The sequence below is a fragment of the Micropterus dolomieu genome, linkage group LG10 (assembly GCF_021292245.1).
Source record: "Micropterus dolomieu isolate WLL.071019.BEF.003 ecotype Adirondacks linkage group LG10, ASM2129224v1, whole genome shotgun sequence".
NCBI lineage: Eukaryota > Metazoa > Chordata > Actinopteri > Centrarchiformes > Centrarchidae > Micropterus > Micropterus dolomieu.
Genome location: NC_060159.1, coordinates 9790499 through 9805633, shown reverse-complemented (window position 1 = coordinate 9805633; position 15135 = coordinate 9790499). Strand labels below are relative to the sequence as shown.

The 15135-nt window shown below is 39.4% G+C and overlaps 1 protein-coding gene and 1 long non-coding RNA gene across 3 annotated transcripts; one reads left to right on the top strand and one right to left on the bottom strand.

Annotated features, from left to right (window-relative positions):
* The first annotated feature begins 3209 nt into the window (after positions 1 to 3209).
* fkbp3 (FKBP prolyl isomerase 3) lies at positions 3210 to 13896 on the top strand. 2 transcript variants are annotated; one of them, XM_046061458.1, is made up of 8 exons: positions 3210 to 3293; positions 4254 to 4378; positions 11946 to 12047; positions 12179 to 12280; positions 12378 to 12513; positions 12801 to 12868; positions 12950 to 13047; positions 13544 to 13896. In XM_046061458.1, the coding sequence occupies exons 2-8, from the start codon at positions 4343 to 4345 to the stop codon at positions 13596 to 13598; spliced, it is 597 nt and encodes a 198-aa protein (XP_045917414.1). In that variant the 5' UTR covers positions 3210 to 3293; positions 4254 to 4342; the 3' UTR covers positions 13599 to 13896. The 2 variants fall into 2 exon arrangements, with proteins under 2 accessions (XP_045917414.1, XP_045917413.1); XM_046061457.1 differs by lacking the exons at positions 3210 to 3293; positions 4254 to 4378 and adding an exon at positions 11394 to 11586.
* A 3-nt stretch (positions 13897 to 13899) lies between these two features.
* LOC123978286 lies at positions 13900 to 14668 on the bottom strand. Its single transcript, XR_006826905.1, has 2 exons — positions 14290 to 14668; positions 13900 to 14162 (listed from the first exon to the last, which is right to left on the bottom strand). It is a non-coding gene; the product is annotated as an uncharacterized LOC123978286 (long non-coding RNA).
* Between the last annotated feature and the right edge of the window lie 467 nt (positions 14669 to 15135).

Below are 15135 nucleotides of genomic sequence, written 5' to 3'. Positions count from 1 at the left end.
CAACATACAGTCACGATGAATAGTTACAATAGATGCATCCTGTGACTTGTGTGACTCATGGATGATGTGTTCCAGCGTTGAATCTAGAGAACAAAATGAAGGTGGTGCAAAGGATCTGTCTTGCAGATTTAGATCTCAATTGGAAGAACAAAATAAGTAGAATATGGGTTTTAAGGTGTTTGTAATATAGTTGTAATTGACTGGTTTTTGTATTCTAATAGTGGTCCATCTTAGGTCATGTTTTAAAAACTTCCATTGTCTCTATGCTAAGGCATTCTTAAAGGAGAAATCAAGCCATTGTATTACCTTGCAGTTCTTGGTAAATTTACAGTATGCTTACAACAGGGCCCAATTAGATCTTTTGTTTAGGCTGCATATATGGCTGTAAATTCAAAGAAATCAGATTTTTCATCTTACTCGCAGCTTTAACCCAATTGATTTTAAGGAACAACCCCATAACACTGCACTAAATGAATCACACTGTCTCTGTCTGTGGCTGAAAAGAGGATGCCCATTCCTGATGATACCTATCTTAACCTGTATGGGTTGTTATTGTCAACTTGGGACGCCTCGGCCTCCCTACTGCATCTGTCGTCTTCAGCCTCCTTTATACCGATGAGCCCTGAGCCCCAGTGGACTGCCTCATCCTTCCAGATAATGGCATTTTTCCAGGACAGAGTCTGACCTTCTGCTAATACCAGTGAACAAATCAGAATTAGAATCATCATCATCATCATCGCCATCTCTCCCTGTTTTTCTTTTTCTTTTGTTTGGCAGGTATGTAAGGCCTTCGGAAGACATAAATAATAATTGAATACGTTTGGAATGTGTTGGTTTATGCTCTTAGATGGAAAGTCTAGCCTGTCTTTCCTCGAGGGTCTCTAACAGACATTGAACCTGTGGTCACTGCCTCGTCCAGCTGAAGAAAATTTGCAACAACTCAGACAGACACCGGGGCTGTAGTTCATTCTCCACACAGATTCAATATTCAAACACGACCATCCTTCCCCCTCCTCTTTAAAAGTGGCACCTTCATGAATTTTGTCAGATAGATTGGTTGGCAACTTCAAAAATGCAAGGTGGTAGACGTGCCACAGACAATCTGGCACTGGCACTTTCCTCTTCTCCATTATTGAGATGAATGGGATTCTGGGAGCAAATGAGAAGTGCAGAGTGGTGGGGGGCTACGGTGTGTGGATTGTTGGGTTTGTGTTTTTGAGCCTTTTTGACCAAAACAGAGGAATGAGAGGCAGGCACATAAAAGAAAAAGTGTGTGTGGTTTTTGTGTGAGCAAATGTGTGTGTCAGTGCCTGGATGTTTGCTGAGCCTTTCATGTTCATTGCATGGTGCCTTGTCCATGTCAGGCTTCACATAATGATCAAACTCTGAGCCTGAGTGGCTCAGCTGGCTGGGGAGGATAGGGTAGCAAGGCTGCAAATAAAAAAAATGACTGGTCACCTTTTTCATGGCTGTTGTGCTTGAATGTCCCATGGTTTTGCACCAGGCGCACACCCTGATCATGCACGGGATTTAACACACAGCGCCTCATCCCTTAAATACTCTCTTCCCCACTCCATCTTTCTCCAAAGTGTATTTACACTCTGGGAAGAAAAAAGAATGTGAAAAAGTTACATCCCAGGGCCTTAGAGTACAATTTTGTATGCAAACAACATAATGGTTTCATGACTTCTGTTTGATCTGTGACATGTGTGTCCATCTTGCTTGTTATAATTCACCCCTAAGAAGTAACTTTAAGGAGGTGTTTCATACTAACTATAAGAAACATGTTCTGTTACCAATTCTTCTCCTTGTAGGAAGATGGATTTCCATCCACTGAACGCAAACCCATTTTCAATTACACAAAGAAAACTTCACGCACAGCGCATATGCCCGTGCTTGTTTGTGTTCTTGTAAAAGAAAGGGATTGTTCTAAAATGCAATCCAATCTTTGAACAAATGGAAAAAAGTTACTACATCCCAAGTTTGAAAACACATTCTGGTTAGTGTAAGTAGAGCAAAATTGCTCTGTGTTTTACATGACATCCTGATAAGGGAAGGTATGCCATCATCTTTCATAACAGAGAAAAAATATTTAGCTTCACCGTTATCTGAAGGTTTGAATGTTTTATGAGTGCAACAGGAGGATAGTGCCAGGCCACGTTGCGTACCCTGGAATGGATTTAATGGAGGCTGATACAGACAGTGAATCACTTTTGTACACACACCGCTAGATGAAATTGGGTATTGCCAACATGTTAAAGTCAGTCTGTATCACCATGAAATATATTCAGCCCCAAAACTCTGGCTTCAAATGATGAACAAATCAAAAATATTAAAACCAGTGTTGTGATTCAAAGTAATAAATGTGCCCAATTGCTCCTCATTCTCTGTTTCCTGACATTAAAAATGCTTGCTTTCCATCATGCTATGCACAGGTCACATGTCACATTCAAATCAAATTAGGCTGAGAAAAAAAAGCTCATAATCCAAACCACACCGTCTTGACATATGCCTTTCAATGTCATATAGTTCTGCCTCTGACTGAAAACCTGTCTGCAATCCGCATCCCCTTCACTATTTCAAATACATCGACCATCTCCGTCACGAGGTTTCCCGTCGTTTCCCAGTGTTTACAGCATGTAACATTGGGGGACACGCAGGTGTGCCTCATTCCAACGTTGGTAAACACAAATCAAAGCTGCTTTTGGTGATGGATCCTTGGGGTAGGGGCAGGGAGACTGGATGATGTGTGTGTCTGTGTTAGATTGGGCCTTGATCTCAGGCTGTATAGCCAGGGGAGATCACTGGATGGATGGGTGAGACAGCATTGCTTCAGGGGTGGACAGGCAGGTGTGTGTTTAATGTATTTATGAATGTCTAACCATGTGTGAATGGGGTATGTCCATGAAATGAACTTGTAGCATGAACTGCGCATGTTAGAGATGACAAGTGTTTCATGTATGTGCCTGCCCAATCTTCTAAAAAATGTGTTTATTTCTGACTAATTTGTTTTGCCAATTACATTTTCCAGTAAATGAAGTGCTATGTTTTTGTACTGAACACAAGTTGTAGGGATAGTGAGCGAGCAAAGTGCAGGACATAGACCCCTCTCATGTCAAAGATTTTGACTTGTCAAAGCAGGAAAAACACAGGTGTAACGAATAACATTAACGATGGCTGCATTCCATTAAGGTGAGCCACTTCCAGGGATCTGGTATAATGTATTCACACTCACTGAAATGGCTTACTGGGACACACACACAGGATCTGTTGGGGGTTTCCAATGATTTTTGGTATGTTAATCATATAAATTCCTCTTGCTTCAAGTCTGCAACCAAGCGCTCAGTGCTTGAACATTAAAAATACAAGTTATATTTATGCACTAGTTGCTACAAGTGGATATTGTAAGAAAAACAAATTAAATGTGTATTTTGCAGATATGTTCAGTATTGCGTTCAATAGAAAATGTTACCTCATTGTTGATAACAAATCTAAGTGTACAGCCACGCTTGCAGCTCTCACAAAGACAATGTTACCATGCTGCTGTGTAGCATCTTAGATTACCTTGTTGTCATGGTAATATTTGCTAATTCGCACTAAAAGCTTTGCAGGAATTTGGTCAGAAACCAAAATACTACACACAAATGTCCTGAGGGAGACATGAATGTGTGTACCAAATTACACAGCAATCCATCCAGGAGTTGTTGAGATATTTCAGTCTGGACCGACGGACTGAAATATCTCAGTGGTGGAACGACAGACAGACCGATGCATTACAACAGACATTGCCATCCCTAGAGCAAGCCACTAACACAGCTGCTATTACTTTTCTTTCAGCTGGCTGAAATGTAATTGCTCTATTGTGCACGTTTTGTATTAAACAGTTTCTGGATTCAGGCTCTATATAATGTTTGGAGACAAGCTAAGTGAAGTAATAGCAGGAGAAAAAATGTCAGAGCCAACCTTCCACTGCCGCAGTTATAGACGAGTAGTTTTTAAGGTACAAGACCAAGTAAATGAGCTGTAGACAGACCTATGGATTAAGTTATGTTTTCCATTTATGATTTGCACTGAGGATGCAGTCATGAATCTTGTTATTTAAATGCAAACAGACAGTGTGAGAGTAATGTGAGGAGACACAAGGTTTAGGAGCATGTGGCTCAGAAGTCTGTCCCTTTAAGCCCTGTGAGATATACTGGGACCAGTTCCAATTGAAACTTCAAATCCATCTTTTCTCTTTGGTTTCTAATTAGCAGTTAACAGATGATGCATACGGGAGACAGAAGGAAGAAAGCACGTAGTGGTGTACAGCACAGCCTCTGGTGACTGATATCAACCCCTTATGCCACCCAGTTCTTGTGATTTTGAGATTTTTCAGGTGAGTGATTTGCCTTTTCCTTTGCACCCCTCAGTTCGGGGGCTGGGCTGATCTCAGTTAAACTCTTAATAAGCCCCATTTCACGGCATGCAGCCAAGAGATTAGATCTGACAGGGCAGGCGTGGGCTAGTACTGAGACTACAGATCTGCAGGCTAAGCTCTGGATTGGAAATGTTCCAAAGCCTGGTGCAGCTTCTTGGGTGGAGAGCTCCTCACTGCATGATGATACCTGAAGCATGATTGCGAGAAATTCCACGCTCCCTATTGACCAACCCACCCGCTACACAGCACTCTCATACAACCTTTACTCTCCTCTCAAGAGACACAGTTATAGCTGGAAGTTTTACGGAACAAGGTAACGAGCCCCTCTGCCAGATGTTGGTAGAGTTTTCTACTGCTGACCTATCCCACCTTTCACTCTGACAGAGCACCCTGGAGGTGCCCTACGTACATCACATGAAGTGTGAGCTGTTAGTTTGAGCTACAGTAGCATATGAATCGTACTCCATATGAAGCTAAAGATGTGTTCTCACAGCCTGAGGCACAGGCAGGTGAACTCAGCTTTTCATATGGCTTGGGGGGGGGGGCTTATTAGGCTCTGAGCAGGAAACAAATTATCCACAGTGGACCGAGGCCACCGAGAGATGATCTCCATTATGAAAGCCTTTAATTCCACTGGTGTGAGTAGTAAGGTGGGAGTGGAAATGTGGCAAAATGCTTCAGGAGAGAAGCTGCAACCTGGCTGCTTGGCTCATGCATGGGTGGGTGATATCTTCAAGGCCTCCATACTCCTGAGTGGCATTCAAGAAAAAAATGTAAATTCTCTAGTACGTTCCGTGAGCACTATTTTATTAATAATTACATCGCAAATGGCCGACCATCTGACATCACTGACTTTTCTCTCTCTCTTTCCCTGTTGCTCTCTTTCCATTACATTCATCAAATTAATCAAATGTACCCTCAGGGCGTTCATTGCAAATAGATTCAAGAGGAGGTTCATAAGGAAACTCAAGGCCTGCAAATGAATAGATTTGAAAAGCACTGTTAAATAAAATGACCAATACTTTCTACTGTACTTTCGCTGATTTCACTGGCTAAAACATTTTTTTAAAAGCTTGATTGAATTCATGCTACAGCACATCCACAGTAGATCTGTATTTCAGTCATAGACTGAAACTAAAAAAGATGCACAAGTCACTTCATATAGGTGCAGTTACAGGATATGACTTACATTAGCTTTTGCAGAATTTCTCAAAGAAAACTGGTAAATTTAAAAAAATCTAGGCATTTCAACCATAAACACTAACGTAACATCATCCACCCAACCTGTGAATTGTTGGCTCTACGGCATTGCAAATCTTTTTCCCCCTCACCATGCACCTGTTATTTATTTACACTGTTTTATATTATTGTTGCGCTCTTCAACAGGGTGAATCATAGTCATTTTCCCTCCTGTCAAACCTTATTGTAAACCTCATATATTGAAAATATCAATCTTTTGTAAATATGGACTAGACCTGCATCACCCATTTCAACAATGTGTACATACTACCCCTTTGAGGTCAAAATGTGTAACTGCAGACAGGCTGAACTTTAGATAAATAGATCATATCTCAATATTATTAATACTCTAAGTATGATTACATACATAATCATGTTATATACTATTTTCCTGTGCACTATTATAGCTGATGGTATCATATTATAATCTGCTGACTTTACTGCTACTAGTCACACCACTATGTCACTTTGCTTGAGATGGTATTGCTGGTTCATGTACAACGCCTGTCGTGGGTACTGTATGTGTACTGCTATTTCCTTTAAGTCTTATTTAATTGTTCTTGTTTATACGTATATATTTCACACGATCAGATGTCCCTCTTGGATGCAATGAATGCTGGATGTCTGGACATCTGCAGCGGAATTTTTTAGTCTGCAACCCCCCACCCCCCTTCTATTTTTGAGCAGTGTGGGGGGGTTTGTTCTCATGTTGGCTTAACATTTATTTTGAGGAGCAGAGCAATCTTTATTTGATAGGCGTTTTTTCTTGCTCTGAAGACTTAACCTGAACCGTTTTTGAACTGAACTGCTTTTGAATTGAACTGAACTGCTTGCTGAATTGAAATGACCTGAACCCTGAGGGGAAATTTGAGTTGTGTTTATTGATTTGTGGTACGCTTTTGTTAATATACACTGCCTTTGTTGAATTTTTATAATTGAGTTGTGGTTTTCATTATTGTTCATTGGTTTCACTCAACGTGAGGGTCCATAACATCGTATATGTACCCTTTGTGTCACTTGATGGGTAAAATATATTATTCTGTGTAAAATCATAAAACTCTTGTGTGTCAGGAGAGAAACCTGACTGGCACCCCAAAAGAAACCCGTAAGTCAAACTGTCACAATATGAGACTGCTGAGGCGTCCACAGAGCTCTTTGTTTGTTCCACTGCAAGTGGAGCTGAAAAATAATAAATGAGCTCAGTATTTCAAACAGATCACTCTCATCCTTATTTGGAATCTGCAGATAAAACAGAGGCGAAACCTGAATTTTCCTATGTACTTGAAGGATCATGATAATATGATAAATTACATGAAAACTTTAATGGTTAAAATCTCCATTTGGTCATTTACCTTGAATGTGCAAAAATAAATTGATAGTGTGAAGGAATAATTTATGGGTACTGTGACGCAGGATTCCCCAGGTCATGATGGGGTCAGTTGCTCAGCTAAAGTAAGCCAAAGTGACAGGCAGTGACTCTCCAAAGCTGACTCTGTATCTCCTCTCTGCTTGTCGACTGACTGATGCCGCTGAGTTGAAAATGATACACTGTCATACATTTGTTAGGCAACCCAAGGTGGAGATTCTCTTTATTTTGTTTCATTACAGATGGACCGACTCTATGTAGAATGTGTTGCATGTGGCTTAAATGTCTTGATTTAAACCAATAGACTCTTCACACATGTTGATTTCATCTGTATTTACAACTATAAAGGACAAGAGCTATTATAGTTAAAACTGTTTAATTGGGCGGTGACATAGTGAATCTCTGTAGATCTAGGAAGGATAAATATCCCCAGACAGGAAGTATTCCTCAGATTGGGTGTCTGTGTTCACACATTTTGTGCTGACACGGTGTCTCCTCGGCCGGGCTCAATAAACCATGCTATCTTAAGTTTTCATCAGTCTCTGAAACTTCTTTATTGCACCTGGCTCACAATATTTTCATTAACAAAGAGATTTGACTAAATGTGTATACATCATAATGAAACTGGGGAACAAAAATTGTCATACTGAAAAACTGCCAATACAAGGGTTAACATGTGAGCGTAATTTACAGCAAATATACAGCATATTGTTTGCTACTGGCGTTTAATACACCATCAGACATGGTTGACTTTTCATAGCAAGTAGAGCAGAGGTGTCACCGATAACATTAATAGCTCCCTTCCATTGTAGTGTTCCAGTATGTTTTGCAAGGGATCGTTAGTGTTATTTATTACATGTTATTGCGTTTCCTGCTATGACATATCAAAATATCTGCTTTGAAAAATTCCTAATAGTGATCAAAATCTAGGTTACTTCAAATAAAACATTTCCAATTATAAATTCACTCAAAGCTATTTCTTAGGCCTGCTGTCTAATTTTAGGGTATCCTACTTATCTACTAACGTATAAGCTTTGCATGAGAGTTGAAATAATGCCTGATCAAAAACTTGACTGCTTGAATTGAGTGTAAGTAAGGACATAGTTCTGCAAACATGACTCGAGGATTATATTGTTTGCAATCTCTGTGCTGAGAGGCACATCTTAGAGAATGTGTATCACTTGTTTGTCTAACCTGTAGATATGAAGAGCTCTCAGGTGCCGCATCAAATTGAATTCCTCCCTCGCTTGATGTGAGTTCATTTAAGCTCCCAAGCTTTGCATTCCTAAGAAATACTTCATCACAACAACACGATACGCTAGACATGATCCTCAGTCACCCCCGTCCCCCGCTCCACCCTTTTCTCCTGAAACTTCCTGTGATGCAAATTTCCATCCAGACATAAACACAGAGAGACACGCTCATCACTCCAAAACACAGAAGCAAACATTGTGCTGGCGGCATAAGAATGAAGGAAAGAGACGGAGAGGATAAAAAGAAAGAGATTTTAAGTAGGCCCACTGGCCAAATGCTGACTAAAAAGGCATGGTTGTACTTTACACAGATGTGTAACGATAGATGAGGTGTGTCCAAGATGTCATCATCGAGAAAACATCACATCACAATTTCAAAAGGCAGTGGAGGCCTGTTTTATGAAAGTTTTTTTATATAAAGTACAGAGTTGTAAAATGATTTCAGTTCTTCTGAAGCCAACTCACCTCCACAGTTTGTGCTGCCGTGACTATATTTCCTTCAAAGGAGATGAAATGAAACCTCGGAGATTTCCTTTAAAGAGATAATTAGTCCTTTCCTCTTCCTCATGAGCTGCTCACCCAGAGTCACTGCTTGGTGTTGTCTCGTAACCAACAAGGGGGGAAAAAACTCTGCGTGGACCCTCTTCTACAACTAGGGACAGTGATAACGAATCATCACCATCATCATCTCACTGCTTGCCAGCAACATATAGCAAGACGTACTGTAAGTAGCATCAGTAAGATATATCAGATTGTGTAATCAGACTACTCACATAAACAGAGTAATGTGTTTTGCTTATGTGAAATGTTATTTTGGTTAGTTTCAATGATTAAATATTATGTTAATTATGTTACATTATGCTAATATGCAACAGCCAGGAAGTGCTCCTATTTTGTTTTCTCTAAATGTCAGTACCATGTTGGTAGATTGTAACATTATATGAAGAGGATCAAGAAGAATAAGATTACAACATTTTTTCCTCAGAGAAACAGACAGTTGTCAGCAGTTGCAAGTTTTGGAAATTTGATTTGATCTTGACAGCTGGGCAGAGGTCTTAGAAAGACAAGTCACATAGTCAAATGCTACAGAGTGAGATGACCACATGTGTACAGAAAATAACTCTTAAATCCTGAAAAAATCCCTTTATTGAAAACATTTTAAGCTAATACTCCTTGCAGCAATTGCAAGAGGTGAGCCGTGGGTAGGTGTGGCAGTAGTCTACTGTACAATGAGTACAGTTTTTACAACTGTGTGGATAGGGCAATAATGATAAAGTCAGAACTCAGTCCACAAGGTGGTGCTAATGTACCTGGAGCTGTTTGTAAACCAACACCAGAAGAAAGTGTCTGTGGGTGTATTTGTGGATTGTTGGATTGTAGATTGAAAAGATTTTATACAGCTGTTCCAATATTTATAGACAGGTCAAAAATTTTAAAAAGTACTGCATTCACTATACACAAATTAGGTGACATGTACACAGTGGAGAGGATTATAATGTAAATTAGTCATTAACGTTGAACTGTGCTAAGGAGAATTAGATAGCTGATGTAGCGTGTGCTAATGAAATGTTTATTATTGTACGATGCATACAACTATGCCCAGTCAGCATGGGTCTACAAGACACCTTAGATTCATAGAAGCCAGGGCCAGAGTGATGCGTGTACATTTCCAAACAACAGAGAAAGTCCAAAAAATAGAGAAGCAACATAAGCATCTTTCACAATCAAATATTCATGCAATCATTGTCTACAACAAAATTAATTTCAAAAAATCTATTTCAAAAACATACTATCTAGTACTGGAGAAATCTGAATAAATACTAATTAAATAATCCATCTTGCCTTCTTTTAATCAACCATTCCAGTTTTTGCTCGTCTGTAGGCGTACACCAGAATATTTCAGTTTTATCGAATTGTTTCATGAAAATTAACTCTCTTAAATGATCAAAATTTGTACCATACAAATGAACACTCACTTTCCATTTAACCCAAATCACACAGCTCACACAATCTGTTTCACCTCCCGAATATTTTTTTTAAATCAACCAACCTCAATGGCCAGAGGAAGAATACCAGCTCTGCAACTAAAGATCTTTTAAAGATCTAATTTACCAATAAGTTCCATTATGAAGCAAGAAAACACATATTAGAAGGAAACTGTCTGGAAATGTTCACTTTGTGTTGTAAGGAGGGTCACTGTCCAAACGCTCAGATGAGGTGATCACCTTAGGGTGAATACAAGTGTCCAGACAATAAGGAGATTATTATATAATCCACAGCAGCATTCCTCTTGATGATACAGTGGTGGAATGTAACTCAGTACTTTTACTCAAGTAGGCTTCTGTATGTGAGGATCACTGCAATCAGCTCAAACAGAAAGCCACGTGGATAGGTCACCACTGCAGTACTGACAGAACACATCCACCTTCAAGCCACACAGGGGCAGACACAGTCCAAATTCGAGATACTTATACGAGGTACTATACTTAAACAATTCTCAATTTGTCTGACAGCTTTAGCTAGTAATTATTCTCATTCTTAAGCTAAATAAACATGTAACACACACAAATGCCCCAGAATAGTTGCACTAATGCATCATCACAAAGCTGAAAACCGTCCTGTTTTTCTGAGCTCATGAAAAGTTGACCTTTTAAGAGGTTTGTGTCCCATTAGCATTAAAATACAACACATTAATGAGGCAGGAATATTAATCAAAAGGCATCGTATATGATAGGAAAACACTGACAGGGAACATTTTTCTGCAAAATGAGTACTTTTATTTTTGATCCTTTGAATACATTTTGCTGATAATACTTACATATGCAAGACTTACTTAGTATTATACTTAGTACAGTGTGGTAGTCTTTACTACAGGACATGCACCCTGAGATAACTTCCTGGATTAACATATTTTTTATTTTAACCCAAACCATGATGTTTCCTAAACCAATTTTTTGTGCCTTAAGCTTACCAAGTCGTTTAGGTGCTTCAACCAGGTCTTTAATAATACCTTAACCTTACCAAACTGCAACCGTTTAGAGGGCGTATCGTGTAGTAGGCGTGTCCTGTAGTACCGTGGATCCGCAGATAGACCTGCTTGGAGTCCGCAAGTCTCGAGGGTGGACATTTGGATTCAGCCAAAAAAGTCTAGGAGTTTTTAATATACGCCACGGGTGTCAAAGTTCATCAGTTCGCCTCTCAAAATGGCGGCTGAACCAACACGAGAGTGGAGTGAGGAGCAGCTCAAAAGTGATGATTTGCCTAAAAAAGACCTTATAAAGTTCATTCAGGACAATGCAGCCCACTCGGTATGTTTATCATCTTAGGCTCCTTGTGGTTATAGTCTGAATATTTGTAGGTTAAAGCGTTAATTCTCTCTGGGAACCGCAGCATGCTGCGTGGTTAGCTAAGGCTGTTGTGTTGTAGCATGTAGCTAGGCAGAATGTACAACAATGCAGGGCAACGTCAATATTTATAAAGAACGCTGCACCATTACATATAAGTCACAGCTTATTATATTTGACCAGGAGCAGAAACAGCTGCGTTTCCGTTTTGAGGTGATTTTGTGACGTTACAGCCATGCCCAAAACACTGATTTGCACAAGAGGACCGTAAACGTAACAAAGCTATCATCTGTTAACTCTCTCTCTCTAATTTTCCCTTTCAGTTCCTCAATGAGCACAAGCTGCTGGGAAACATAAAAAATGTTGCCAAAACAGCAAAGAAAGAACAACTGATTATTGCCTATAATCACCTCTTTCAGAGCAAAGTAAGTGATGATAATTAGTCTTGATATTGCACATAGTGACGCTGCATCTGTGGGGTTGATGTGAACAGTCTGAGCTGTCTGACAAAAACATTCAACCATGAATATGTGTGCATTTCATGCTTTTTTTGCAGAGGTTTAAAGGCACAGAACCAGTTGAGGAAGTGACTGAGCAGGTTAGAGTTGTGAAAATTGAAGATAAGCCCAAAGAAGCCAAGGCAGAGGCTGTGGATGAGGTACTGGTCCCTGGTGCTGCGTAGGTGATCCTGTTATTTCATTTTTTGCTTTGCACATTTACAATATTATGATCTGCTCCTGCATTGATTTTCTTAGGGTCCGCCAAAGTATACCAAGTCAGTGCTGAAGAAAGGTGACAAGACAAACTTTCCAAAGAAAGGCGAGACCGTGAGCTGCTGGTACACTGGCACCTTAGAAGATGGGACTGTGTTCGACACCAATATTCCTGCATGTAAGATCGACCTGCACCGTAAAGTGATACACCCAAAGTATTGTCTTTTAAGTATCAAGTTGGAACCCCCTGTAGACTCTAAATTTATATATATATATATATATATATATATATATATATATATATATATATATATATATATATATATATATATATATATCACCACCCAATTAAACAGTTTTAACTTTAATAGCTGTTGTCCTTTATAGTTATAAATACAGATGAAATCAATATCCTGTGATAAAGTGTGTCTTTGGGTTTAAACCATCACTGTTGTCTCTCTTCAGTGGCAAGAAAGAAGAGGCAAACTAAACCACTGAGCTTCAAAGTTGGATTGGGCAGAGTCATCAGAGGAGTAAGTAATCCTGACGTTTGTTCCTCAGTGTGACACTTCTCCCCACTGCGCATCATCAACAATAAACCTTTACTTTCACAGTGGGATGAGGGACTTCTAACAATGAGCAAGGGTGAAACCGCTCGATTCGAAATTGAACCAGAGTGGGCCTACGGAAAGAAGGGTCTCCCTGACTCCAAGTATCCTTTTCTTTTGCTCAGTTCGTGCATGTCATGTAAATATGTATGTGTTTTAAAAAGTAATGTGATACTCTGATTTCAGTTGTCTATATCGCTCTTGTCAAAGCCACCAGACTCCCTTTACAAAAAACATAATGTTACCTCGCAGAAAGCGAGTGTTTTTAAATGGTTAAAAACACCAAAGTCACACAATTACACAAACAAATTCACTGATCGAGGCAGCAGTAGACCAGAGAGGTAAAATTACAGTTTTGCCCGTGCACTCATTATGCATGAAAATGTGTTTTGAGGGAGTGGCTTTGGGAGGGAAGCCTGAAAGGAGGGCGTGGGATTTTTTCAGTTGGATGCTTTCAAGGGCTAGCAGTCCCTTGCTAGTTCTCCAATGTTGCCTGACCTAGCTTTAACTGTGCTGCTAGCTATAATTTGATTTGATGAAAAAAAAATTACATTCATTTTGCATTGACAACTGTCTTTTCCTTAACTCCAGCTCTACCAGAATTCCACCCAATGCAAAGCTGATTTTTGAGGTCGAGCTGGTGGCCGTGGATTAACTGACACGTTGTCCAGCATGCACTATATTTCAAGGCTTGAAGGGAAAGAAATACTAAATGGCCTTGCTGTAAAGAATCAAGTTAAAATTACAGGTGGACTGCGTTGTCCTGTTTCTATTTTGTCTCATTTATCATCACAATTCAAGTAACGACCAGTTATATTGTTTAAGTTTTGGCCAAAATATGATGGCTTGTCAATAATGTACATATGAGACACCCTGAAACCTTATTCTGCATTTTGTTTTGTTCTTTTGCATGTAAAATGTAAATGATAAATAAACCTGTTTCAGAGACAAAATTATTAGTATGGAATGATTATTTACTTTCTGGTTTTCATTTTATCAACAATGACCAAATATTTTACACGTACATATGCACAAAGGTGACACAGTTAAGAAACACAGTAAGGAGTTATGTCACCACCAGCCTCAAACAGCTTCAGTGCTCCTTGCCATATCTGTGGAACTCTATTGGAGGGATAAACACCATTCCTCCATGATATCCCCTAATTTCATATACCACCTTCAGGTAATTTCAGTGAGAAATCTCTTTTGCAAGAGATACCTGAGAAGATAGACAAACATAACAGGAGAGACAGTCGTAGACTGATTTGAAGATGAAAGTATATAATTTGGTCTTGTGAAACTCTGGAGACTGAAGGCAAGCATTTTCTCATCCTTTTCATACTTACAACTGTAGTGAGTCTTTGCACGGAGGCTTCTGCATTTGATATTTCTCCACAATTTTATTCCAGTTCTTCCTTTAATTAGTCCCATCTGTTGGTAAAGTAATTTGTTTAACATGCATGGCATTGGTAGAGGAAAACACCAGTTTACACCCCATTAAGTTCAACATCAAGTATATTTTGTATTTTAATTTTGGTAAAAAGCTACTACAGTCATTGACATAGTCTGACTTTGTATTTACTGGCACAATCAAAAGTCACTTGTCCTTCCATTGAAATGCTATTTACAGCAGATGACACCAATTTAAATAAGGCAAGAACTGCACATTGAGTTTAGACCTGTCACCTGATGAGATACAGTGCCTTGCGAAAGTATTCGGCCCCCTTGAACTTTTCGACCTTTTGCCACATTGCAGGCTTCAAACAAAGATATAAAACTGTAATTTTTTGTGAAGAACCAACAAGTGGGACACAATCATGAAGTGGAACGAAATTTATTGGATATTTCAAACTTTTTTAACAAATAAAAAACTGAAAAATTGGGCGTGCAAAATTATTCAGCCCCCTTAAGTTAATACTTTGTAGCGCCACCTTTTGCTGCGATTACAGCTGTAAGTCGCTTGGGGTACGTCTATCAGTTTTGCACATTGAAAGACTGAAATTTTTGCCCATTCCTCCTTGCAAAACAGCTCGAGCTCAGTGAGGTTGGATGGAGAGCGTTTGTGAACAGCAGTTTTCAGTTCTTTCCACAGATTCTCGATTGGATTCAGGTCTGGACTTTGACTTGGCCATTCTAACACCTGGATATGTTTATTTGTGAACCATTCCAGTGTAGATTTTGCTTTATGTTTT